This window comes from Aspergillus wentii, assembly GCF_001890725.1.
Source record: "Aspergillus wentii DTO 134E9 unplaced genomic scaffold ASPWEscaffold_6, whole genome shotgun sequence".
NCBI lineage: Eukaryota > Fungi > Ascomycota > Eurotiomycetes > Eurotiales > Aspergillaceae > Aspergillus > Aspergillus wentii.
In genome coordinates, this window is record NW_024467837.1 from 1,883,788 (window position 1) to 1,908,645 (window position 24,858).

Sequence of the window (24,858 nt, forward strand, 5' to 3'; positions counted from 1 at the left end):
ACTCCTCAGGTTCTCCAGCGGCATTTGTAGATCATCTTTTGTCAAGACTGTAGTAGATCTATCAGTCCGGCTCTTCTCCTTGTACTCTTCCTAGAACTGGAGCGTGAGCCCCATCTCTTCTGCCCATCCGGTCCAGATCATGCTGTAGTCTGCCATGCTAGTCTGGACGTAGACAGCCCGCTTGCCGGTCACCTCGGACTAGTCACTGAGTATCCGGTCTAATGTGGTGTTTTCGGTATGAGCCATGACCGTTTCCCTGGAAGGGCTGTGGCGGGCTGGTTCAGAATAGCCAGGGAAAAGATCCCCACATTCTTCCTTGGCTTACCGACTGTTGGCAGCGGGGTGAAACCTTTAGCGGGAGATAGTTGGAAATAGATACCAGAAGTTGCCCGGGCATTTGTCAGTTAAATAGTGATGGATATATATTTATATATTCTTTCTGCTCTCGCCTCAAGCGCCTTGATGAGGGAAGCTTCATCGTCCAGATCAGCTTGGACTACCTCCACACCCAGTGCACTCAAGGCAGTTGCTTTTTCGCTGGACGGGTTTCGGGTGATGCTTCGGATGCGATATTTTCCATCCTTGAGGGCAGCGTCGATGACGGAGTGGCCCTGTGTTCCAGTTGCACCAACCACAGCGAGGAGCTTCGACATGATGGTATGTATTAAAATGAATATCAGATGGGCGTTTAACTCGACGTTCTGGCGAACCAATATAAAGTATTTTGACTTTTGGGGCCTGGCAAAGTTTTCGGGCCGCCGTGGATCCAGATCTGCGCTCGGCCCGTTGTTTGTGTCACCCCCAGCATCATCGAGATGTGATCGTCACTAGCAGAATGAATGGACTTTTAACCTCCTATTGACTCTTGATTCAGTAAGTTACAAGAATTGGTTATTGTCTAGATAAAATCCTATAATCACCATCGTCTATCTGGCTAGCTTCTCACTGACATTCGCATCATGGAGTCGGAAGCATCTTCCACTGGAGAGATTCGCAGCAGCAGTGTCCAATATCTACATCCCGCTATATTACACTCCGCTGTATTTTCAACTCGTCCATGGAGATACAGCTATCAAAGTCGCCGTGCGCCTCCTTCAGTTTATCTTGATTCTCGTGTCCACGAATATGGCTTCTGGCGCCTCTCTGCCTAAAATCGGCTATTAGTACGTACAAAGGAGCTCTCAGAAACTTGGAGCGGTTGTTCTGGCTAACTCAATTCCTAGCTGGGTATTATATCTTGCCAAGGGCATCTTGATGACTACTGGCGGTGCGCTTATGTATACCGTTGATTCCGACACCCGCAGGCAATGTATACGGGTATAGCGTTCTTTTCGCAGTGCGAAGCGGGTTAACCTTCCAAGCGGGCTATACCCTGGCAGGCATCAAGCCACCCCTCCAAGGCCTTACCAGCAAAGACGCTCAGGGCGCCATTTCTCTGCAGAATATCTCCCAAATCGGCGGCACACCACTTTGGCTCTTGACATCTGGGCAGATCTTCCAGAGCCTCGCTTTTGTGAATCTCGGAAAAGCCCTAGGCGGCCGTGGATACACCACCGCGCAGATCTGCAGCGCGGTTGCCGGTACGCAGAGTTCTTTGTTCAAGGAGCTCTCCGCAGAGCTTGCTGCAGCAAGCGCCATTACCGAGGCCATCAGGCGTGTGTACGTCCTCAGTATTACGACTAGTGGTGTGTCTATCATCGCAGCCTTGCTGATGAAGGAGAGAGTCTTTGCCTTCCTGCTGGCGGCGCTGGAGGCGGTTAACCATGTATCGGGCTGTGCTGCTGTACCTGATGAGCGTGGAATTGGTGGCTTCTGCTGCCCAGTAGGGTGTCAGCACTGTTTAACAACGCATCCCACTCCATTTACGGTCTGAACTTTGACTAACCTTTCTCTTCCTTGGTTCTGTGTTGCATTTAATTCTTCGCTGTCTTTGTTGTGTTATATCCATTCACGATTGCCTTGCGGAATGTCCTTCTCAGCAGAAAATGCTGTCGCAGTACTCTCTAAGAGGCATAATAAATGGTTTAAAGCGTTTAAAATTCCATTTTACATCTTGCCTATCTATTACATTTCTCCGGCTTAGAACCCTAAATTAATGGGATGAAATAGTAAAGAAAAACATGAGACTGATTAAGTTGACAGTCTAAATGATTCGAGTATCGGGGATTTTTTACTCGTATATGTCAAGGAGCAAGAAATTTGCCTGCATTGGAGTTTGGAACAATTCAATGCAATTGATAAAAAGACACGATCTCTAGTTGCTTATACCCAGGTACATTTGTGTGGAATGGCCTATATGAGGCTATAAGGTAGCAGAGCCAGAGAGGGAAATGCTGCGACCTAGGAAAATCGACAGCCTGCTGACATTTGCTGAGAAATTAATATCCAAACTTGATAGAAAACTCGGCGAGTGGCGGTGTGATATCCCCCCCCTTCGAATACACAGTTAATAGGCTAGTTATCCAGAACTGAAGATAAACCCACAGTAATAATCACTTATGCACGAGAGAGCACAAAGTTCCATATTTAATGACGCGAAATCTTGGTTACTAGCGGATCGGCCCCACGATATATTAGACTATTGGGTAGATCTAATGCGCTAATATTAGGGCAACACACAGCAACTAGAATAGATCGGCCACGGTGCCCCTTCAGCTGGAACATACCAGCAAAATGGCGCAGCTGAGATCGACCAGCTGGCTGCGGGGTTGCCCAGGTGGATGTTGAGATTCTGAAATGTTGAGTTGGGATGTTGAAAAGAAAAGACGGTGGGCGGTCTCGTGGGATGAAACAATGGGTTCTGTCTCCAGTACTTAAATGGATGGACAGCCTGCGACTGCACTTCTTCTGTTCCAATCTCACAGCGGAGGACGGACGAATAACCAGCAAACCGACAGAATGGCACGCGACCAGGAACTCGTCTCCCTTTCCTCCTTTGCAAAAGACCTGCTGGCTAGCGGCCACTTGACATCCCTGGGCTCAGCCAGCTTTCCCAAAGAGAAAGCCCAAGCCGCCCCTCACAGGACCCTGGATGAGTCCTTCTCAACACAGCCAGCCAGCCCGGCCCAATGGATGAACTTGTCGACATTTTCGGCTGTGACGTCCGTATCTGCAGACTCTCCTGACTCTCCCGAGCAGCTCATCGTCGGACACGCTGAGGTGCAAAACGTCGCGCTTGTTGTGGGAGACCAGGATGGCACTTACAATGACTGGAACGTGATGCCTGTCCCCGTTTCTGGGGCCAAGAGCAGTGGGGCTCCGTTGCTTGTTACACCGGTCGGACAATCCAAGCAGATCGCTGCTCAGCCGATGCTTCTGCTCCCTGCTCATATGGATTCCGATATCTCGTTCCCCAAGGATAGCAAGGCTGTGCCGTTGTCTGAATTGGAGAAAGGACTGAAGGAGTCAAAGGGGAAGGTCGGTGCAGCCGCTATTGATTCCTACGTTCTCAGTGGTGAGATCAAGAATTTCTTCGGTGTTGAGGGAGTTACCGGCAAGCTGTACTGTTTCAAGAGCAATGCAGATGGGAAAGACAGTGAGAAAGACCAAGATATCAATGAAAAGGTCAAGCTTGAAGACATGGAATCTCCCCTAGACATCTTCTTCCCAGAGATTGAAAACAAGATGATCCGAGGCTTGCCTCTCAAGAACCTGGAGTTTACCTTCGCAAACACGAACAAGGACACTCTGTTTCCCGATGGACTCCGTCTGCAAGGTGATTTGGAGTTGAAGGATGGACTGCAGTGGATCTCAGATGGTTTGAAGAATGTCTTTGGCAGTGACAAGGCCACAGAGCTACCCTCGAAAATACGGCTCAGTGCTCTTTTGGCAAAGGAGAGAGACTGGAGCAAGAAGCCCAAAATTGAGGGTATCGTTCTTCAAGCTTTTTTCAATGAGATGAAGTTGCCTGCTTGGGACGTCTTGCAATTCCAAACAGCGGGCATCGAGCTCTCTGCTAGAAGGGAAACCATAAAAAAGGAGGAGGAGGAGGAGGAGAAGGAGAAGGAGCAGGAGGGCGATAAAGAAGACAAAGACAAGGCAAAGGAGGAGAATGACGGCAAGTCAAAGGAAATTATAACCAAGAAAGACAAAGTACGTCTCGCACGACTCCTCTGTGACAGATGGCTAATGCAAATCTCATCACGAATAGGCCTCCTCCAAAGCCTCCACGATGAAGTATGGTGCCGCAGACGGAATGGGCAAAAAGGAAAAGAAGGAATGGAAGGTAGGTTTCGGGCTGTTTGGCATGCTTCACATTACAAAAGCTCCCAAGTCACCGGTGCCGCTGGAGGCAAGGTACTGGATTCGTATGGGAGACTGGAAGGAGGAAAAGGAGGGGGGAGAGGAGGGTGAGAATGGAGGTGAGGATGGAAAAGGCGAGAGCGGCAACGAGGAAGAGAAAGAAGAGAAGAAAGACGACGACGCAGGTAAGGAGACTGACGAAGCAGATGCCAAGGATGGTGAGGCAGACGAGGTCGCAGAAAGAGGAAAGCAATATGAATGTGAGTTCCATGTTCCGTGTTCACGGCGGAAACACAAAGCTAATTGTATGACAGTGTTGATCGCGGTGGAAGAGTGGAAAGATTTCTGTGCGATCTCGAATCTTGATGTAAGTCGGATGCAACGATGGTTGGGGATGAGTGGCTAAGGACTTGATACACAACAGATGAAAGAAGCTCGGTTGCACGCATTCTTCAAACCCGGCGGATTTCGCAAGTCTTGCACTCTCTCTGTAACTGGATCTCTCGAGTTTGCTCAAGGGTGTCTTGACAAGAAGGAAGATGACAAAAAGATTGACGAGGGGCAAGTGGTTAAGGAAGAGGAGAAGCCGAAGAATGCAACTCTCGAAATCGAAGGGTTTCTATCGAGACGTGAGTATGGTGGATTTTCCAAACGGAATGTTGATTGACCCAATCCTAGAGGACTACCATTTTGACGCGAAAGTCGGAAACCTGAAACTCGACTCGATATTGAAGATATATGCTCAGATTACCGGAGGCGAACCATCAAGGGAAGCCAAAGAGCATGACCTGGTCTTTGAAGAACTGCATTTGAATATCAGCCGCAAGCTGCAGAACAAGGAAAGCAGTGACGAGGAAAAGGAAGAAACGGAAGAAAACGAAGAAGAGAAGAAAAACGAAGAAGAGAAGAAAAACGAAGAGAAGAAAAACGAAGAAGAGAAGAAAAACGAAGAAGAGAAGAAAAAGGAGGGAAAGGTGGAAAAGGAGGGAAAGGATAGCAAACAAGTGGAGAAAGAAGATGGGGAAAAGAAGGGGGAAACGGAAGAAACGGAAGAAAAGAAGAAAAAGGACGAAAAGGAAGAAGAAGAGTCTTCGAGTTCCCTGGAGCTCTCTGGCAAAGTCAGCTTCAACGATTGCAAGAGTGTTCATGGTTTGATCAAAATAGACAGCATCTCAGGCCTCACTATCCAAGGTGGAGTCGAGGACTACGAAATCAAGGATGCTGGGGTCACCATCAAAGAAGCCAGCATCGATATCTTTATTGGAGCAAAGCCAGAAAAGTCCAAGGATGCCTCCGGGGATACCTCCAAGGACAAGCCCAAACCCAAGGGAGAAATAAAAGACAAAAAGAAAGCTGGAAAGGACAAGGTTGAGGTCTTCAATCGAGCCAGCAAGTTTGCCATCAAAGGAAAGGTTGATTTCAGTGGCATCACCGTGACGGCTGCGTTCATGACTGAGCGGAGCGAAACCAACGCCAAGTCAAAGAAGAAGTCTGAACGAGAATGGGTCTTGTTTGGCATCTACGAGGGACCTTTGAACCTTGGGAAGATGTGCCATATCATGGAAGGCCCCATGGCCGACCTGCAGCTGGAGAACATCGCTCTGATCGCGGCATCTGGCGAAAACAATACCATCAAGGAATTGAACACGCTCAAATATCCAGTCAAAAAGGGTAAGTTGGGATATCATACTCATTTGGGTTTCAGACTGACGACTCGATGGTAGGCATCTCACTGTGCGCGACGGTGCCACCTCTGCCCGAGCTGAACAATTTCGCCAAACAGAACGTGGATGGTCTGGTTCTCGTCGCAACTATACAGAACAAGCTGGAGCTTGACATCCACTTGCCCAAAGCTTTTGATGTGAGGAATTTTCTCTTCTTCCACCCGAACAGTGCTAAGTACCGAACAAACAGGTCACGATCACTGATAGTGTGAAACTGTGCGAGATTGGAGTTGGCATCGAAATCAGCCAGAATCCTAGCTTGATGGTCACGGGCACTTTAAACATCTTGATGGACTCGGACGAGGACCCCTTGCTGCTCGAAGGCATGGTGAAGGCTGGTCTGCTAAGTTCATCGGCTTCGATGTATGATTTCTTTAGTATTACCCCTTTAGACTCACAGTGCTAATATTCGCATCTAGCGCCACCAAGTCGCCGTGGGTGAATCCGTTCAACATCAGCAGACACGTTAAGATCGCCGACTTCAGAGTCGAGATTGAAATTACCTATGCAACGGTCATGGAAGCTGGACCTTCGTGAGTCAATCGCTTCCCATCCCAAGATGGCTACTATTTGGGAGCCGGCTAACAGTATGGGTAGCAAGCTGGGCCTTGCTGGAGATATTGAGGTAGGAGATCTTACTGCTGGAGCTGCCATGCAGATCAGCCACCACCCTGGTGAGCAAGTCTTATCGGCCAATATTTCCAAGGTCGATCTGGTCGAAATCATCCATGTTGCCGGCCAGATTGCCGAGATTCAAGTCTTGCAAGATATCCACGGCGGCGATGATACGTTTGTCTTTACCGATGCCAATATGTACCTCTCCACAGGGGGGACCATCGCCGGAAGAGAGTACCCGCAGGGTATATCAGCCGGTGGGAAGCTAACGGCGTTTGGCAAGACGGCCAAATTCGACCTGAGCATTACAAAAGCAGGTCTGGATTTCCAAGGACATATCGACAATTTTAGTCTCGGCCCGCTGGTCGTCTCATCGGCGAATGGAGATCCCAGAGCCAGCATGGTTGTGGTGATGACCAAAGACCAACAGGTGATCAAGGTAAACGGAATGGTTACCTGCTTTGGAATTGGCTTTGCCGCCTTGATCGACATCCAAATGGGAACCAAGACCCCGTCTTTCGATGCGTCCATCGCTGTGGCTTTTACTAACGCGTTCGCAATCAATCTGCAAGCTACCGTGGAGGACTTCAAGGAGGTCAAGGATCTAGCAACAAAGGATTTATATTTCCACGCTGAGATCAAGGGTGATCTGTTTGACATGATTTGTGAAAGTATCAAGAGCTTGCTCGAGACAATCGAGAAGCTCGGTACGGAGAGTATCGAATCTCTTCAACAACTCATCGGAGCACAGGTTGCCATCAGGCAGGCTGAAATGGACCAGCTCAAGGAGGGACTGACCAAGGCAGAGGAGGAAGTAAAGGCAAGGCGCGAGCAGCGCAAACGCAGGATGACTGAGGAGAAGCAGAAACGCACCGAGGCAGCGAATGAAATCACTCGGCTGGAAGACGAGGTGACCAAAGCCAGGCAAAACAAAGCCAAGGTCGAACAAGAGCTGAAAGACGCGGTCGAAAGGGCCAAGCAGGAAAAGGCATCTCTCATCCAGCGCAAGAGAAAGGAGTACGATGACAAGCTGCAAAAGGCCATAAAAGAAAAGGAAGACTATGAGGCGGTGTTGGCCCGGCTGAAGAAAATGCAGCAAGATCGATTCGGCTTAGATTTTCTCAAGAAGGTTAATATTGCCAAAGGAGCCTATTATGAAAAAGAGAGGATTCTGGAAGCTGCGTGGAAAGACGTTGAGTGGTTGAGATGGAAGGTAAAAAATGTATACGTGTAGGTCCTGACCCTCGGTTCCCATGAAGCCCTTGGATAGCGCTGACACGTATTAATAGATGGGAGCTTCCTTACTGGGTAGGTCATTACTATTCCTTCTTGACAGCAATCATGGATGTGTTGTGGAAGCTAACTGATGTATGCAGCTCCCCCAACTCGGGGCGGCCGAATTGTTCCATGAATCTGCCAAAATAATAATGGGCGGTTATCTCGAAGCGGCAAAGGCACTTGAAGACACCCTTAATTCCGACGCCTTCCAACAGCTCGTCAAGGGTATTGAAGATGCAGAAGCGGCGGTGGAACACACGGCCAATGGAATCAACAGCCTTGTCAACGGAGGGGGGTTCGACGGGTTTATCAGATCCTTTATTGACACAGAAGAAGAGAAAATCAAAAGAGCCATAAAGAATCTCGAGGCGATGCAGAATGAGAACAACGAGTATCAGAGGGCTATCCGGGAGGCGCTGGAAATCCTGAACCAGAACAAACCAGGACTCGAAGATGAGATCGCCAAGGCCGATGAGAAGCTCAAATCGCTGGAAGAGGATGCAGTACTGGCGGAGCTCGAGCGAAACTACAAAAATCAGCTTGAGATGCATGAAAAAGTGAATAATGTCATACAAGGAATGCAGGCCGGTCTGCAGACGCTCAAGGAGAATTGGCAAAATGGAATGCATGCGCTGGAAAAGGTGGTCGATGACATCCAAAAGACAATCAACGCCGGCTTTCACATCGAGCAAATTGAGGTGGCAGTGCACACTCATGCGCTGGTTGACAACAAGCCCCTGCTGTTCAAATTCCATGGCACGGTGGTGAGCAAGCACTTTGACATTGAGGCAGAATGGACGCCTGGTAAACCGCTCAGTGACTTTTACAAGGGAGTGACCAACAAGATCCTGAAGCTTGCGGTGTGATATTAGTAAGGCAGGATCTATATTCAGCGTGGGTTGTGATGGTTCTAAAATGTTGTTTTGTCTATTTGTTCGTGGGATCGAGGATGACGATGCTTTCCCCACAGCATGTGATAGAGCAACCTCATGATGCATTTCGTGTTTCTCCGTTATATAACATGCGAGACTAAGATTTCAAGAAAATAGTCCTGTCACTGACGTGGACAAAGATTGATCATAACACCTTCTTGCTTGACAAACCACCTATACAATTTTCATCAGTAAACTTCAATACCACAGGTCCATGTCCCTAGAGCCAACTTACCAGCATGTTTCCTTCCAAGGGGTATCTGGGCTCGCCAGCTGAATCTCAAACCGACTGAGCAGAGTCGGGATCATCTATTGCGTAGCGCATTAATTAGCAGATGAGAAAGCATTTGCGTTAAATAAGATATCTTTTTTGATTACCTTGCTCATTTCCATCCAACTGATATCTTCAAAGGGATATGTCAGCTATTCTATAATGTGACTGTCTGAAGGAGCGGAATACATACTTTTACCAAGGCAAACCCGAGCACTGCCACCGAATGCGAAAAAGAATCTCTCTGTGCCATGAAATGAGCATCGAGGATTTCTGTTGGTTAAAGGGCCACATACTCTTATCACCGTTATCATCCTCCAACCATCTTTCCGGCCGAAAAGACTCTACATGCTCGCCAAAAATGGTTTCATCGCGATGCACCACCCAAGGGTTTACACCCACCGTTGTCTATGCAATTTCGACTGTTAGTAGGATGTACGGAGGTGTATTCAAGGATAAACTTACTCCTGCTGGCAGGAAGCACCCATCGATCGTAATACCCTCTGCGGGTACAACCCGGGGAAGGCTCATACCAACAGCCGGGTGGAGTCTTAGAGCTTCATACATACAGGCCTGCAGGTACGGCATGCTGTTCGCCTCGTCTAACTTTACCGGATCGGAGAGCCTTCCTTGGTTCTTTCTGTCTTGAATCTCGTCCATCAGCCTAGATATACAAGCTGGGTTCTTCAAGAGATAGTAAATGATCGAGCGGAGAGATATGGCAGTCGTGTCGGACCCGGCAAACACATTCGACGTTGCCATGGAGAGAATATCGTCGTCCTTCAGCTGCTGACCTTTTTTGGCCTGTACGTCGAAAAGTTTGGTTAGTATATCATGCTGCTCACCGACGTTCCCCTGGCGGGCAGTGACCTCTCGGGCAGCAATTTGTCGAATCTTGCCATGGCGCGCAGCGATAGCCAGGTGGCTTCCGATGAGAGGAGAAAGATAGTCATGCAGCCAGTAGAGCCACGGCACCTGACCAACCCAAGCAGCACAGCGGAGCGCATTCTCGATTTGGCTGAATGCACCACCATCTGTCCCATTCTCCAGAAACGAGAATGTCTTTGAGAACGTGATTTCGCCAATTACGTCTTCTGCCGTTAGCAGCCTTTCACTTCATATGCCAACGTGTAGAGAGAGATGGAGGCCTACCAAAAGCAAAAAGCTGCACCCACTTTCCAATATCGACTGTCGCCCTAGCGTCCTGCTTGCTCATGCACTGCATGAATTTTTTGATGACATCATCCACTCCATCTTCGAAATCCTTCAAGCTGTTCATGGAATAAACGCCGTTAACCAGTCTCCGCTGTGCACCATGAATGCTCTCGTCGCGTTCTCCGAAGAGATCGAATTTCCGGTGGCCTTGCCAGACAGCTTTGCATACTTGTAAGCGACCTAGGTTGCTATATATGCAAATAGATAAGACACTCACAATACCAATCACTTTTCCTGAATTTCGTACCCGCACCTATTTCAGTTAGCAGCGGTATATACCCAACTTCTGATGACTATTACCGTAAATCATCTTGATAGCATCCAGATCAGCCACACTGACTTCCGTCGGGCCAACCCTAACAAGCTTCCCATGTTTGGCGTGCAAGTCAAGCATGACGCGATGCATGCTGCCCTTGTTAGAGAACCACACCATCCATAGTCTCGAAAGACATGCTAAAAATGGGCCTGGTATTGGAGCTAGAGGTGTGAGGAAGCGAATATATAAGATGTAGAGGGTAAGCAGGAGCAGTGATGTGCATAAAATGCTTGTAGATGATCGGCTGGCTGTAGTAAACGTGTGTATGACCTGTTTGGGCGAGAAGTCGAAACTGGTGAAACTTTCCATTGCGTTTGAAGTAGCTTGGTGTATCAACTTTGATTACTCTGGGAGGACTGAATAGTGCAAGAGCAGTTACTTTAAATATCCAAAGCCCCTGGTCCAACAGCCATTGCCACTTGGAAGCAACAAGATAAGGTACAACTCAGCGCACCGGAGACCGCACATTGGGGCAGGTGCGGGGCTGGGGTATGTATCGGGTACGGTAATATCACCACACCGATACACCATCAATTATGCAGGCTGACTGGTGCATAACAATGTTCCCTTTGCAGTGCATTTGTAGGCCTGTTGAACACTTTGACATAAAGCGGATATCGAATGTATTATTCCAGCCATAGTCTACCTTTTCAAGCATAGTACGGATCAAAGCGAAGGCGCCATCAACCAAAACTCATCCCACAGCATCTCGGGCAAAGGGTCGTTGATATCTTGTCCCCATACATAGCCAAATGGATCGGACTCCAGAATACCCAGAAAGTCCCGGTTAGCGGCAACGTCTACGTCTCCTGAGGGATGTGATGGGGATAAGGTAGGCGTGTAAGTAGACGATGCGGCATGGCCTACGCCTGGCCCTACTGTTTCCGGTGTGTCCTCAGCGGTACTTTTGGTATTGGGGCGAGGAGGATGAACGCTTTCCTGCACAGCAACGGCCAGGGCCTTGCGAAGATTGCTCGCACAGGTTTTGGCGGTGCTGCCGGGGGCGTTCATCGTTTCCAGGCAGTCAATGCAGGCTTTCCAAGAATCAGAAAGGGCTTGTTTCGAGAATATCGACTCGATAGCTGGATATGTCTGGGCCAGTATGAGAACAGCCCCAGCTGTGAAGGTGTCTAGACATTGTACCGGACTTAGCAATGGGAATTTGTATGTCAATGGTCGTGGATGGCCACCTACAAAAGATATTATACCACCATACACTGGCCAACTCGGTCCTGGAAATTTCATTCATAAGGAATGATAGTTCAATTGCAGCTTCAATGCAACTAGTTGAGCAGCCAAGACTAAAGTCGGAGAATATCTTGCTTCCTGTTTCTGCATGCAGCTTTCGAGAACGAAAATGCGCGGAGGATTCATCTGGCTGCCCTTCTCGGCAGAATTTCACGAGGGTAGGACGCAGCAGCAAAATCCTCAAGTGAAGAAACCTGGATAGATAAACATGTCAGAGATAGATAAGAGGCTTTGCATAGTCTACCTACCTTGCTCTTAGCAGACTACTCTCGCGGGAAGATTGCTGCGGGACGCTCGAGGACTCCTGTGACGTATGCCATTGTAGGTGCGCTGGAAGGTTCAACTTGAAGGCTTCCAGCTCTGCGTCCAGCTCGATTAGTATCTGAAACTGCTGGCTTTGTGGTTGGATATTTTCTTGCATTCTCCCATCTTCCCAAGGCTCATAAACCTCGGACAAAATCTTCCTTAGAATCTTGTATAAATGCAGAGTGTGGACATAGAATTCGGTCCGTGAAGGCGGCCGGCTGGGTATCCGGGAATGTTGGGTATTGGTATCAAGAACCTCATCATCCACGGCCTCGGGAAGAGGCACTGCTGAAGCACGAGTCATAGGAGGCCTGCCCAACATCATACTACTCGCTCTTTGAAAGCCTGTCAGTATGCTACAATTATTCCACGCTACTGGAATAACTCACAAGTCGAGCATGATGCATCCATGCCAGACGCGACGCCGCATTTGTATTTCACCCGGCAGTTTCTTTCTATCTGCTTTGAGCGAATGCATTCCCACTGCTTGCGCGACTCTACATGCAAGCCCAATTATATTCCAGCATCTCGAGGGCGACTCGCCTCCTTGCAGATACTGCGATGTCAGGAGCAATGTTTGTACAAGTGCCAAATCTGCCTTATCAAGGGAGATGACGTCAAGCAGCCGCTAGGAGCGCTGGAAGAACTCCTCCGACATCGCTTCGCGTGCTGCATGGTCGAGCTTGGAGAATTGGCATCCCAGAGCGAAGATAATGTTCAACGAGCAGTGGAATATAGGAGCTGGTATCCTAGCATCTCCTAATCCCAGACCAGACCGGGCTCTCTGCACATCTGCCTCAGCGTGAGAGGTCCATAGGTCTCTGTACGCGCACAGGAAACTTGGCCTGTGAACGAATGGATACAGGCTATGGATTTTGTCGAAATAGCACGTTAGAAGATAATCAGCCAGTTGCCGAGGTGGCATCTGGTACGTTTTGACGGCTACAGAACGAGACGATTCGGGAAGCCGTGACAGGCAAGTTGGATCTGCACTTAATCTCGCACATGGATCTGAATCTGCAGAGACTATCTGCGTAGGGCTTTTGATCTGTTTCAAGAAAGAAGCAACTGATGAATCACCAAAGAATTCGTCTTGGCCTTCGGACGAGTCGATCGGTCGGTTGGATACTATTCCCATTGCCGTGACTCGGCTCTCGGTCAGTCCCATTGATTGACTAGGTTGACTGTGTGAATGGGACCTCGTATTCCCTTGAGGATAACCAGATGTGACGTGGAGGCCGCGACTCTCAGGTCCTCGAGAAGATACGCGCTGTGATGTAGACGGTTCAAGCAACGCGTTTAAATCTCGCCGAACGTGATCCCCTCTCTTCTTTAGGCTTTCTTTTTCATAGGCACATGAGGTCTCCCGCCGCCAGCATGGCCCACAGGTAGGCTGAATGCCGTCGCAACGGATCTTTCGCGCGCGACATGGATGGCAGGCGATGGCGATCTTTTTTCGTTTTCTGTACGGCTGTGGCTGATAAGGAAGTGTCAGAATTTACAGGCTGTGGGAAATGGATCAGCGATGTTTTACCATATTCTGAACGTGCGGTCTGCAATCGATGCCAGGGAATTGTTTAAAGAACAACTTGATGGATGACGTCGAAGTGCTTGGATACACTCCGATACAGTATATTACACATCCCGATACATCCGATACATCATGGTACCATCCCGATACGCTGCATTGCCATTTTGGAGATTGACAACATGTTCCAGTGATAGAATGCTTTATACAATATTAATAGTCAACTAAAGACATTATTAATATAAAATGATTCCTTTGCTTATCTACTGTTTCTGACAGACGATCATCTGGGAATTTGCTTGTATGTCTCCATGTTTTGCTCGGTAATGGCACCCGGAAAGGTAGCAGCATGTCCATCTTACCAGGTTCAAGCATTGGCCAGCAATTTGGCTGATAACTATGCGTGTGGACGCTCCAAATGTTGAAACGCTCCAAGCTAGTCTGTTTGATTGATTATTGATATAAAATAACAAAAAAACAATCCAGGATAAGTCATATAGTCAGATATATATTGTGAGATTTTCCTGTCGATTAAGCAAGGAAACACCATCAAGTAATCTTCATGAACTATTAATTCAGCAATATACAAGCCTTGAATAAAAGGTTCCAGCTGCTACATGCCTCATTTACAGCTAATTATAACCGAGTTTGATGAGAGATCAAGATTATATATCGACTGTTGGCATTCATGATCACTAAACATCAAATCCTCGGCTATATTTAGCTATATATACCCAGTACTATTCAAGACTGGCATATAATTTGAATTAACAATCATCCTTGAATCCATATACATCTATCACAATGCCTCGTTGGACTTTCGAGACAATCCCAGACACCCTATCCGCGACTGAAAAAGACTCTCTCGCACAACACATCACCGACATCTACGTCGAACTCGGCATTCCCGCCTTCCTTGTCAATGTCTTCTTCCACGAGAACAGAGTCGGCTGCTTCTATAGCGGTGGAAGAACACCGCCCAATGCCATCTTCTTCGGCATCGACCATGCCGCGCGAACTTTTCCGTCCGAGGAAGCGCGGTTGACGTTCATCGCTCGAATCAACAGCATCGTGCGTCCGATTCTGGCACCAAAGGCGATCAAGTGGGAGTATAATATCTATGAACATCCGAGGGATAATTGGAGGGTGAATGGGATGGTGCCGCCTGTTGATGTTGATGGGATGCGAGAATGGTTTGTGAAGAATGAGCCGGTGGCGTATGGGCGATATCTGGAGGGGGATGTTGATCAGAGTGATGTTTCGCTGCGGAAATGGGCGCTATAAGCGGTATCTGGATCATTGCTATATTGTCCTTGAATAGCATCAGGTAGATTATGTGGATGTGTATGGGATATCTGCTCCACCGGTCACAATGGCAACATGTAGCGTGCTCGACGACACAATAACATGTGTGTTTTTCACTCTTGTTCCGACCTAGATACAACAGCCCTCAAGGGAAAACAACATCTACTCAGAAGACCGTCTACCAAAAAGAGGATAAAACTAGCCTTATGGCAATCGCCAGTTGACGTCATCGTCCACAGAATAGCAACATCCATGGAAATGCTACCAGCACTAAACTTTATTATCCCTTCCAATCATGAACTTCTGTGCTTGCGCTTGGATCTCTCAAAGCATTCAAGCCGATCCGATCCGATCGGAAGAGAAACAGTGCAGCGATGCAAATCCCCAGAAATCCCGCATCCGATCTTCGTGATGTCCGTATTTCCGAATCTCCACGGATCTCCCTAACCCCCGCATAGACCCTCGACAAGAAATGCAAGTTTAAATGGAGCATCACCCGTCAGGATGATTTTGAACAAGATACTCTGCAATATCAAAAATTGAAGGCCACCCATCCACCATGTCCTGCACAACCGAAGCTTTGGTGGTCGATTCCGCTGGGGCTGATCCTCAGCTCAAGACGGTTTCTTTGGGCCCTCTCCAGGACAAGGAGGTGCTGGTCGAGATCCACGCGACAGGTATTTGTCATACGGATATTGCGTGTATGGAGGGTAAATTGCCAGCTGAATTTCCGAGTATTCTAGGCCATGAAGGTTTGCTTATAAGTCTCTATGCCGTCGATGCAATTTCTAAGACAGCCCAGGAGCCGGAGTCGTCCTCAACGTGGGACAAAACGTCAGTGATGTCCAAGTCGGCGATAAAGTCCTTATCAGCTACAGTTTCTGCGGGAACTGTCCTCAATGCACATCAGAACATCCCGCATACTGTCAAAATATGGTTCAAATGAACTTTGGTGGAAAGCGCCTGGATGGCACCAGAACTATCTCCTTGCCTAACGACCCTACAAGAGACGTTTTTGCCAACTTCTTTGGGCAAAGTTCGCTGTCTCGCATTGCGCTGGTTAATCAGTCGTCTTTGGTTCCTGTTCCTGCTTCGACGCCTTTGGAGCTTTTTGCGCCGTTGGGGTGTGGGCTGCAGACTGGTGCAGGTGCGATCCTAAATACACTCAAAGTTAAACCAGGGAGCTCCGTCGCAGTCTTTGGAGCGGGATGTGTTGGACTCAGTGCCATTATGGCTGCCAAGGTCCGTAAAGCAGAGATTATCGTCGCCGTTGATCTGCAGCCGGCACGACTTGAGCTCGCAAAAGAGCTAGGCGCAACACACACCTTTCTGGGCACTGATCCAAATCTAGCGGAACGCATTCGGGAACTACGCGAGCCAGGAATGGACTTCGCGCTTGATTGCTCCGGTGCACCAGCCGTGATAGAGACAATGATTGACTGTCTGGGAATTCGTGGACGAGGGGCAAGTGTTGGGGCTCCCGCACCGGGAAGAAAAGTGGGTGTGGATGTATTTGCGCATCTTACAATGGGCAAGGAATATGTGGGTTGTCATCAGGGAGATTCCACGCCGCGGGAGGTACGTTATACTATTCATTTTCGTCTCTGATGTGGCTAACGAGGGAACCAGATGATTCCGTCTCTTATCCAGCAAAATGAAAAAGGAATGTTTCCGCTGGAGAAGATGGTTGAATACTACGACGTCAGGAACTATCCGCAGGCATTTGAAGACATGAAGAAGGGGAGGGTTATTAAACCTGTGTTGAGATGGTTTTGAGCTTTATAGCCCAATGAGATAAGCATCCAGGATAGTGTGAGCATATATTTGAATGCCATGAGATAAATTGCCCTTGCTCGTTCCTTATTACCATTGAACCTGTAGATCTTACAATCCCGATCTTCTATCCGTTGGAACAGACGAGCGGGGCGGAGCGGAGCGGGACGAAAGCCGAGCGCCTCCACGATCTAATCGTTTGGCATTTGCATTGAGCAAAGAGTCACATTTCAACTAGTTATTAAGCTACAAGAATATCATAAGCCTACTTAAACATCTTATCAAAGACGCTCCCCCCCTGATCCAAGGCATTCGCCTCCTTCCGCAGCACATCAGCCCGGAACTTTCTGAATGCGCTTTCTATTCTCTGGCTTCTCTCTGGGTCTGAGGTGATGCTGCTGCTTGCACGGGCAGCTCCGCCTGCGAAGCCTGTAATGGGAGAATGTAGTTAGCATTGGACAATGATAGCTATGCGAAGATTCGTACCGAGTTCTCCGCCGAGGAACAGTCCACCAGCAGAGGCGAAGAGATACGTTGCGACATCGCCGAATGTAGTTGGTTTCAAGAAAGGTGTGATGTCAGGGACGGCCTCTATATCTGTATCAGTATCTGAGTGGGGCATATCGTGGTAGGTCCTTACCAGTTCTTCCATCCGCAAAAACAACCTTGGTGGGTTTTTCCTGTGCCCGGAATGCTTCAAAGAACGCCTGTCGCGAGCTTCTCAACCTAAAGGCTACGTAGAGTCCCAGCCCGATTCCTACTGCAGATCCAACGGTTGTCCAAAGGGAAACTGTCTTAGCAGCGGACTTGAGAGTGTCGCGGTCATCTTGTTGGAGGTCATGTTGGATGTGCTGATCGGCGATCTTTGCCAGGTCGTCAGAACGACGAGCGCGGAGAGCAGCGAGAGATTCGGACATTTTGGACAATAAAATGGAGATATATGAAGATAGATTGAAGTTGAAGTTGAAGTTGAAGCTGAGAGTTGCAGTTGTATTTATGACATTATCTCATTGTGATGTCATACCGTGTGATGTGGATCGGTCCAGACTGGATTTTGTCAACAAACGTTTGCATCATGATTCTATACATCTTCATTATTATTCCAGACAGGTAATAAGTAAAGCTCTACAAAATGTAGTTGACATTTGAGGTACAGCTCGTATAAGCACTGCCACGGTGGGGCTAAAAAAGATCCCGTTGAGTCACTTGAACAGATTTCATCGACTTCACCTTTCTTGCATTTGAGAGCTTCACGAACATCTCAACAGCAACAATAATGAAAAATTTAGATGATTTCCAGGATGAAAGGTCAACACGATGTATCAAAGTATTGAAAATGCACAGCTAACATCTTACAGCGCCTTTGCTTCTCTGCCCAACGAGTGCTGGTTGCAGATTGTTGATCTGCTCGATTTGAAAGACCTCTTGTCCCTTTCGCTAGTCTCAAAGGGACTTCACACATCAGTAGAGCATTTGATATACAAAACAGTAAAATGGGACTGTTCCCCCGTTCCAACAACGCGGGTTTTCCAACTTACCCGAACCATTCTGTCAAGACCAGAGCTGGGACTTTGCCTACAGAACTTCAGCATGGTCAACAGCTTCGACGTATTCTGGATTAAAGAATGGCGAGATCCCTGGCTTGACAGAGAATGGAGCGAGATTTCTGCCGATTATGGCGATGTCGTGGAGATGGCTCAAGCCATTGTGCACAGAGCGGAATTCCCAGATGCTGACAGGTGGAATAGGGCTATCCAGGATGGAGATGTGTTTGCCGTTGTGTCAATTTTGCTTTCTCAACTGCATAACCTTAGGACACTGCAGCTCGACTACACATTTATCTGGAAAGGTGGCTTTCCCGGATTAATGCTGAAGCATGCGTTGTTCTCTGCGCCGAAAGGAGTTTTATCGAACTTCGACTCTTTAGTTAGTGTGAATTATGGTAGCGAAGTCACAATGTCTGGCCACATCAACCATGATGGTCCAATTCAGTACGACGGCTTCCCCGATGTCGACCTAGATCAATTCATGGCCTGGTTTTATCTGCCTTCGGTGCAGGTGCTGGGGGTATGGCTACGCAGCTTCAAAGACGTGATCACTGAAGATAGACAGCCAGACCTGCACAACCTGCATACACTCATTCTCGCTCGATCAACAATTGAAGAAGTTGAAGTCCCGTCTCTTTTATCACTGACTCCTAATCTCAAAACCCTCCATCTGGGAATGGCATATCGATTCAAACAAAGACGTCAATTGGAAAACGGGCACGCCATTCTCCAAGGTCTGAGTTACCTTCACAACACCCTCGAGAGGCTATCCATGGGTATAGAGTACTACCCCTCATTTGAAGCCTGCAATGTAGAGGACGAGGAAGACAACCCTGATCGAAAACCTTGGATAGGCTTTGTGAAAGAATTTCCCAAATTGGTGTCCACGGAAATCCCAGTCACGCTGCTCCTGGGCTCAGATCCAGATAATGCAGAGAACATCACCAAGGTCCTGCCGAGTACGCTGGAAGAGTTGTGCATCCAGTGGGATAATTCAAGAGTTTCGAACAACGACTGGGTAGATGCGGAAGAGGTGCTCGAGTGCGTCAAGTATGTTGTCCAGAGCCAACAGTCTCAGTTTGCGCGTCTGAAGCGCATGACAGTTCGGGTGTGGCTCGACGAGGAGTATGGCGAAGGGCACCAGGAGGAAGCGGAGGAGATATGTCAGGAAGCAGGGATTGATTTCGAAATGCGTCTTGACTGTCTGTCTCCGGGGTTGTGGACGAGAGATGTTTTTGGGCCACGGGAAAACAAGAGTATCGATCTTGTCTGAACAATTATATAATAGCTACCTAGTTAGCATCTTGTAATTAGAATGGATAAAAATCACTGGTAGAATGCCGAACAATGAGAGGGAAGTCAGCTGACTCCTAGTGGGACAGGCCTAACCGGGAGCGGTTAGGCCTAGTGGGAAATCCAGCCTTAGTCTGCAAGAGTAGGTTTCGTGCCTGAATCCCAGGGCATCAACTCAATCGTTCTTCACGTCACCTTCGCATCGTCACCGGTTCGCTCCTGTCTACTCAAAACACAGAAAAATACCCCAACCATGGCTTCTTCTATCCTGAATAATCATTCAGAATCAAAGGTGTCGTCGCCCGGGGATCTTCCATTACTCCTGCAAAAGCCGCGCAAATGGACATACAAACACCTCGAAGTAGCACGGGTGAAATTGAGTGAGAATGTCACAACAGAAGAGCTTCTTGGACAGGATTATGTACCAGTCGATGGAGATCCAGGTAAAAACCCCTTTTTGAAATATTGATTTGTTGCTGTTATACTTCTCAGAGCTCCTTGTGCTGATTTACATACGTCTAGAATTCGAGACATTTGCGAAGATTTTCTGTGCCCCCACTCGAAAGCAACTCGAAAGTGGTGATGTTAGGAGCTTCTACCACCTTCATAATGGCGGACTGAGCTCAACCTTCAATCGACTATGGAATATATCCCTCTATGACATAGAATCAGTGGTAAATAGCGGGACTCTGCGGTCTGTGCTGGACGATGTTATAGGACAGATCATACTCAGAACAAAAGCTCGGAAGAGGCTGTAAGCCTTCGGGTCCATATAAACTATTTCCGGGATTTCATAATTTACTGACTATGTGCAGACATCTGCTGTGGGAAGGCACCATCCCATTCGAGATTCCGCAATTGAAATTCAGGGGCCAGACATACGCAGATGGGACACTCATGGGATACAACAAGGATGACGGGGGCTTTAACATTCCGCTAGCATTTCTATCAGTCAGTTTCAGATGCATCGAACTACTTTTCTTGGGCCGTGTGCTTGGCTAACTGGAGGAATCTTAGATCGTAAAGGAATCCGGGGATGATGGAATTGCCAAATATCAAGTTCCACAGACCCTATTTCCAGCCATTATTTCCTATTCCCGCAATCCCAAGCTCAGTGAGTATCATGGTCATGCGATATGCTATGATGGGGTATACATGTACGTCTGTAAAGCCATAGTATCTTCAGCATATATGGAAGCTCTGTGTAAGCATGGTTCTGTTACCGAGGACTTGCGGTTCTATCGTTCTGAACCATTTGAAGTCCTGGAACCTGCTGGTCGAAGGGGATTCATACGGCTTATTGTGACTCTTTTTCGGTATCTCAGTCAAGATTAAGAATATGGAGTGGTGGGAAACTGAGGGAAAGACTTTCGACAGCAGAGGAAGTGATGCGTTGAGTCAAATATCGAGATACTATATCGTAAATAACAATCTTTTAATCTAAACGCAGTGAAATTGATTTTAGCTGAGTTAGCAGAGGTCAATAAATTCGGTATTTACACTCTCTATCTTCTTTTGCTGTAGGCTGATTTCATTCACTGGCGTTGGATTCAATCAGATGCCATGTTTTCCAACCCTCCTCCTCTCTCCCTCCCTCTCCCCGCTTGCTTGCTCTTGGAAAATTTTCTCTTCTCTGACCAGCTTCTTCTTCTTTGTAAAGTTCGAATTCGAGTTTGAATAACCTTTTACCATTTTTTTGACAACTTGACAAACGTGATACCTCCAGAAATATTCTGTCGACAACATGAACTATGGCCTGAGTGAAAACGAAGAACGTTTAGTGCGAGAGCAGGAGAAGAAGTTATCTAAGAAACCAACGAGTATGACCCGCGAAGCACTACACGTATCTGGGTCATCTTGGGGGAAAGACCACCTATACGCCCTCCGCGTGGTACACTTAGATGACCTCCCTTTGGATCGATTCTTCGATGCGCAGCATTTACCCGATGACAGTCATCCAGGTACGTGATGCTTAAGTTTGATTCGATAGATTCATCTGACACATACAAAGTGTATTCTCAGGCTGCCCGGGAAATACTTTCTCTTGATGAAGACACTATCCGCAATCTGGACATCAAGTCCATTCCGAACTTTGCAAACCACCCGTTTTGCCGATTTTTCCAGCACTTAGCAAATGCCGTTTCCACCAAGCCCCCGGCCATTCCGCATACAAATAGAGCACAGAGCACGGGAGCGATCTCTAGTTCCGGCGACGAGGATAAAGACGAGGAAATTGCACGACTGTGCGTTCAGGAACTCTGCAATGCTATATTGCTCAAGGGAAATATGGGCGTACTGCTAAATGGTCGCTCGCGGTGTCCGTTCCCCAAAGTCTTCCGTGTGGTTTGAGATATTAATCTATCACAGAAACGAAGCATCGCAGAAGACTCAAATTTGGTTGGGCAATAGGACTCCTCTCAATGTTGTGAATGACGGAGGTATTGTCCTCCATTGCTTCAGCTCTCATTCGGGGTCAACTAGGCTCGGAAACGTACCTGTTGTTTCCTTCGAGGTGAGCATTTTCCTTTTATGGTGATGCTTAAGCATTGGGGCTATAACTCTTCTTTAGGCTAAGAGACGCCACGCAGGCGGAAAGAAGCACGGCGCGGGAGAGGCTGAATAATTCGACGAAGACTTGCTCGGTCAAGAGGTTGCTGAGCTACTCGGCAAGGTCATGACCTCGTGCAAAATGGCAGAGGGGGGGCGTGGAAGGCGCAAGATGCTTGGTGCCTGTCGATCCACGGAACAGAGATTCGCCTTATCACGGCACACTTTCCCGAGATGTATCTCAAAATGGTGAACAGCATGGTGATGCGCCCGAGCCAAAAGCTTGTCGTTTTTAGGTCCAAGCCACTTAACCTGAAATATGACAGTGACAGGCCACTCGCAATCAAAGCAATCATCTCGTTGCTCGAGTGGCTTAAGTCTGGACGATCAAAACAAGTCCTTCTCGAGTCGGTCCTGGCCGATGGCTAGTCAAGGGCATTTGTTGCAGCTATCATGTGTGGCTTCGGGGGTTGGTTACAGACGGCATAACAAACGCTTGGGAAGAGACACAAAGAATGCGAGCTGAGACAGAACTCGATTTTCCTACTAAATCAGTTGACTAGTCTAAATTAATCAAGAACATTTTAAACTTCCTAGAATAGCCAACCACTTCGTGTTGGTTGCAGTTGAAAATTTCCCATAGCTTCATGGCTTATGAGGGCTAATAATTTGCCCGGGATCCACTTGCCAGCAAACACTCGTATAACGTCAACAGGCAGCAATATCAAAATACCAACCATGTACTACTAAGGCTTCATCTAAGCCACAAGAACTTCCCTAGAACAATCTATGAAATTATTTTTAGTGATCAGCGCAGTCTAAATGCTGCAGTTATCTCGGCATCTTCTAGTCGTGACAGCATCACAATAGCCTTGTGGGGCGCGCCGCGTGGCGTGTGCGTGTTGCACCACCAGAATTTATCCAGATGATCGAACTAAAGACGAACTAACAGCATCTTATTCGGGCCGGGTGAAGGTAAAAATAAACCGAACTTGTCGTGGCCTATGAGGCTGGGGGGATGATGGGCAGATTTTTATCGCCTTTTATTTGGCGGTTGTGCCCACTTGCTGACAACCACCACCACAACTTTGATTGCATCTGCTCAGGATGAAGAAATTATCGATTCTGTTTGTTTTCCTGTCGCTGGCTTTGCTAGGATTGAGTCATCCTTATGCGGCTGCGACTCCGGCTCAGCCTGCTGCGAGGACTGCAGATCTTCCGGCTCCCACAGCTGCGCCAGAGCTGATCAACTCCGACGACCAAAAGCCATGGATTATCCAGAAGCGAGACTCGTCAGACACAACGACAGAGTCGGAGTCTTCGACGTCGACGACAGATAGCACAACTTCAGAAACCTCGACAAGCACCTCAGAGACTTCTACCTCCGACACCACAACATCAGACACTTCCACCACTTCGTCCACGACGTCCACGACATCCACGAGCTCTACATCTACAACAACTTCCTCTTCATCCTCCACCACCTCATCCTCCAGCTCCTCAACCACATCGAGCACCTCAACTACCTCCAGCTCATCCACCACAACCAGCTCATCCGCCACAGCAACAAGCACCACCATCGCCGCAGAAGCCGAACGAGACCACAAAGGCACCATCGCCGCCATCGCGACCTTCAGCTCCCTCGGCTTCATCTTCGTAGTCGGCTGCTTGGCCGCCTACTGGCGCAAGAAGGTCAAGGAACGCCGTATCGCCGAACAACAGGAACTCCTACAAGCCGGGTCATCCGCATACTCAATGGTGCCTTTGAGCGAGGGGGCTGGGAAATCAACCAGTGAGGTGAAGCTAGATCGGATGTCGATGATGTTTGCGACAGAGCCTCGGCCAGAAGAGCAACTGGCTTTTAGAGCAAGTAATCCGATGCTGGATCAATATCATCAGCAACAACAGTATGGAGATGGAGTGGGATATGGACGGCCACTTTCGGGGCCTCCGCAGTTGTATGACCAGCATGCTCCTTTGGCGGCATCGCAAGAGGATTATAGGCCAAGTTCGAGTCGAGTATGATTGTTGGACAAAAAATTTGGATAATGACTTTGTATGCTTCGATATAGACCAGAACTAGACATTTATATGGCATCGCATTAGCAACAATCGATTAACACATGTTTATACCTACTTTCTGAAACATTGACAAAATCAAACGTCTTCTTACAAAGGACTTTAGCTAGGTATTCTCGTCGACCCAATTTCCGATCGAATACAGGGTAAGCGTTCCTTCGTCGCCTGCATTCATCCGGATTGCCTCGTTCCTGCAGTCACAATTCGATTGACTATCCGTTAGGCTCAGAATCGACCTTCATTCCTAGTGATATCAGTGTCAAATAAATCCATTCGGGAACTCCACAGCCTGGATGATGATGGAGCGGAACAGAAATATCCGAACATGTGACAACTTATCATGCATGAGACTGGACAGCAGAGGAACGACCCCTCACATTCCCCGCAGCGCAGTTCGGTCGCAATATTCATGATGCACAAAATAATCCGAGGATTGGCTTTGAGGTTCTGCAACCCGGGGTCTTGAGGGCAACGCAGACAGTTGTAGTTCAGCGCTTGTCGAGATGAGATGACACAAAAGGGGAGGCACTCTGCGCTCTCGCAGCCCGTATGGCCAGATCTTTAAGGACAAAGAAGAGCGCAGAACCTTAAATTCAGTCCAGCGAAGTCGAGCTGTTCTTGTAAATGGTCTTTTGTATT

At 48.1% G+C, this 24,858-nt stretch overlaps 11 protein-coding genes across 11 annotated transcripts; 7 read left to right on the forward strand and 4 right to left on the reverse strand.

The window, feature by feature from the left end:
• Positions 1-404: 404 nt before the first annotated feature.
• ASPWEDRAFT_116058 (uncharacterized protein) lies at positions 405-653 on the reverse strand (the record flags this gene model as incomplete). The annotated part of the gene is made up of 1 exon (XM_040828630.1): positions 405-653. One exon carries the CDS (start codon positions 651-653, stop codon positions 405-407), a length of 249 nt encoding a protein of 82 aa, XP_040686999.1.
• A 413-nt stretch (positions 654-1,066) lies between these two features.
• Positions 1,067-1,873, forward strand: ASPWEDRAFT_185720 (uncharacterized protein; the record flags this gene model as incomplete). Its single annotated transcript, XM_040832092.1, has 3 exons — positions 1,067-1,163; positions 1,224-1,309; positions 1,362-1,873. The coding sequence occupies exons 1-3, from the start codon at positions 1,126-1,128 to the stop codon at positions 1,871-1,873; spliced, it is 636 nt and encodes a 211-aa protein (XP_040687000.1). The 5' UTR covers positions 1,067-1,125.
• Positions 1,874-2,624: 751 nt separating this feature from the next.
• Positions 2,625-8,725, forward strand: ASPWEDRAFT_185721 (uncharacterized protein; the record flags this gene model as incomplete). Its single annotated transcript, XM_040832093.1, has 11 exons — positions 2,625-4,092; positions 4,151-4,502; positions 4,557-4,609; positions 4,667-4,871; positions 4,921-5,913; positions 5,967-6,103; positions 6,157-6,329; positions 6,386-6,499; positions 6,564-7,811; positions 7,871-7,889; positions 7,958-8,725. Exons 1-11 carry the CDS (start codon positions 2,818-2,820, stop codon positions 8,723-8,725), a joined length of 5,337 nt encoding a protein of 1,778 aa, XP_040687001.1. The 5' UTR covers positions 2,625-2,817.
• Positions 8,726-8,913: 188 nt separating this feature from the next.
• On the reverse strand, positions 8,914-10,683 carry ASPWEDRAFT_174733 (cytochrome P450; the record flags this gene model as incomplete). Its single annotated transcript, XM_040831257.1, has 9 exons — positions 8,914-8,965; positions 9,027-9,100; positions 9,170-9,195; positions 9,256-9,306; positions 9,359-9,470; positions 9,528-10,153; positions 10,215-10,436; positions 10,495-10,530; positions 10,578-10,683. 9 exons carry the CDS (start codon positions 10,681-10,683, stop codon positions 8,914-8,916), a joined length of 1,305 nt encoding a protein of 434 aa, XP_040687002.1.
• A 576-nt stretch (positions 10,684-11,259) lies between these two features.
• Positions 11,260-13,315, reverse strand: ASPWEDRAFT_53313 (fungal specific transcription factor domain-containing protein; the record flags this gene model as incomplete). Its single annotated transcript, XM_040837870.1, has 4 exons — positions 11,260-11,723; positions 11,788-12,035; positions 12,090-12,482; positions 12,795-13,315. 4 exons carry the CDS (start codon positions 13,313-13,315, stop codon positions 11,260-11,262), a joined length of 1,626 nt encoding a protein of 541 aa, XP_040687003.1.
• A 1,164-nt stretch (positions 13,316-14,479) lies between these two features.
• ASPWEDRAFT_174736 (uncharacterized protein) lies at positions 14,480-14,959 on the forward strand (the record flags this gene model as incomplete). Its single annotated transcript, XM_040831258.1, has 1 exon — positions 14,480-14,959. One exon carries the CDS (start codon positions 14,480-14,482, stop codon positions 14,957-14,959), a length of 480 nt encoding a protein of 159 aa, XP_040687004.1.
• Positions 14,960-15,447: 488 nt separating this feature from the next.
• On the forward strand, positions 15,448-16,829 carry ASPWEDRAFT_160033 (NAD(P)-dependent alcohol dehydrogenase). Its single transcript, XM_040829775.1, has 3 exons — positions 15,448-15,732; positions 15,783-16,558; positions 16,610-16,829. Exons 1-3 carry the CDS (start codon positions 15,540-15,542, stop codon positions 16,754-16,756), a joined length of 1,116 nt encoding a protein of 371 aa, XP_040687005.1. The 5' UTR covers positions 15,448-15,539; the 3' UTR covers positions 16,757-16,829.
• Positions 16,830-17,024: 195 nt separating this feature from the next.
• Positions 17,025-17,646, reverse strand: ASPWEDRAFT_78799 (uncharacterized protein; the record flags this gene model as incomplete). Its single annotated transcript, XM_040839552.1, has 3 exons — positions 17,025-17,182; positions 17,240-17,344; positions 17,394-17,646. Coding segments are annotated over 3 exons (516 nt in total), but the record flags the coding sequence as incomplete, so codon positions are not given.
• A 207-nt stretch (positions 17,647-17,853) lies between these two features.
• On the forward strand, positions 17,854-19,710 carry ASPWEDRAFT_619299 (uncharacterized protein). Its single transcript, XM_040838603.1, has 2 exons — positions 17,854-18,061; positions 18,112-19,710. Exons 1-2 carry the CDS (start codon positions 18,030-18,032, stop codon positions 19,571-19,573), a joined length of 1,494 nt encoding a protein of 497 aa, XP_040687007.1. The 5' UTR covers positions 17,854-18,029; the 3' UTR covers positions 19,574-19,710.
• A 136-nt stretch (positions 19,711-19,846) lies between these two features.
• On the forward strand, positions 19,847-20,928 carry ASPWEDRAFT_174740 (uncharacterized protein; the record flags this gene model as incomplete). Its single annotated transcript, XM_040831259.1, has 4 exons — positions 19,847-20,036; positions 20,116-20,347; positions 20,409-20,544; positions 20,611-20,928. The coding sequence occupies 4 exons, from the start codon at positions 19,847-19,849 to the stop codon at positions 20,926-20,928; spliced, it is 876 nt and encodes a 291-aa protein (XP_040687008.1).
• Positions 20,929-22,902: 1,974 nt separating this feature from the next.
• ASPWEDRAFT_43406 (uncharacterized protein) lies at positions 22,903-24,352 on the forward strand. Its single transcript, XM_040836020.1, has one exon. The coding sequence runs from the start codon at positions 23,248-23,250 to the stop codon at positions 24,163-24,165; it is 918 nt and encodes a 305-aa protein (XP_040687009.1). The 5' UTR covers positions 22,903-23,247; the 3' UTR covers positions 24,166-24,352.
• The last annotated feature ends 506 nt before the right edge of the window (positions 24,353-24,858 follow it).

Coding starts and splice junctions, on each gene's coding strand:
- ASPWEDRAFT_619299 (XM_040838603.1), top strand. CDS start 18,030: ATGAAAAATTTAGATGATTTCCAGGATGAAAG. Junction 18,062..18,111: donor GATGATTTCCAGGATGAAAG/GTCAACACGATG, acceptor AACATCTTACAG/CGCCTTTGCTTCTCTGCCCA.
- ASPWEDRAFT_43406 (XM_040836020.1), top strand. CDS start 23,248: ATGAAGAAATTATCGATTCTGTTTGTTTTCCTGTCGCTGGCTTTGCTA.
- ASPWEDRAFT_160033 (XM_040829775.1), top strand. CDS start 15,540: ATGTCCTGCACAACCGAAGCTTTGGTGGTCGATTCCGCTGGGGCTGAT. Junction 15,733..15,782: donor GAGTATTCTAGGCCATGAAG/GTTTGCTTATAA, acceptor AAGACAGCCCAG/GAGCCGGAGTCGTCCTCAAC. Junction 16,559..16,609: donor GAGATTCCACGCCGCGGGAG/GTACGTTATACT, acceptor CGAGGGAACCAG/ATGATTCCGTCTCTTATCCA.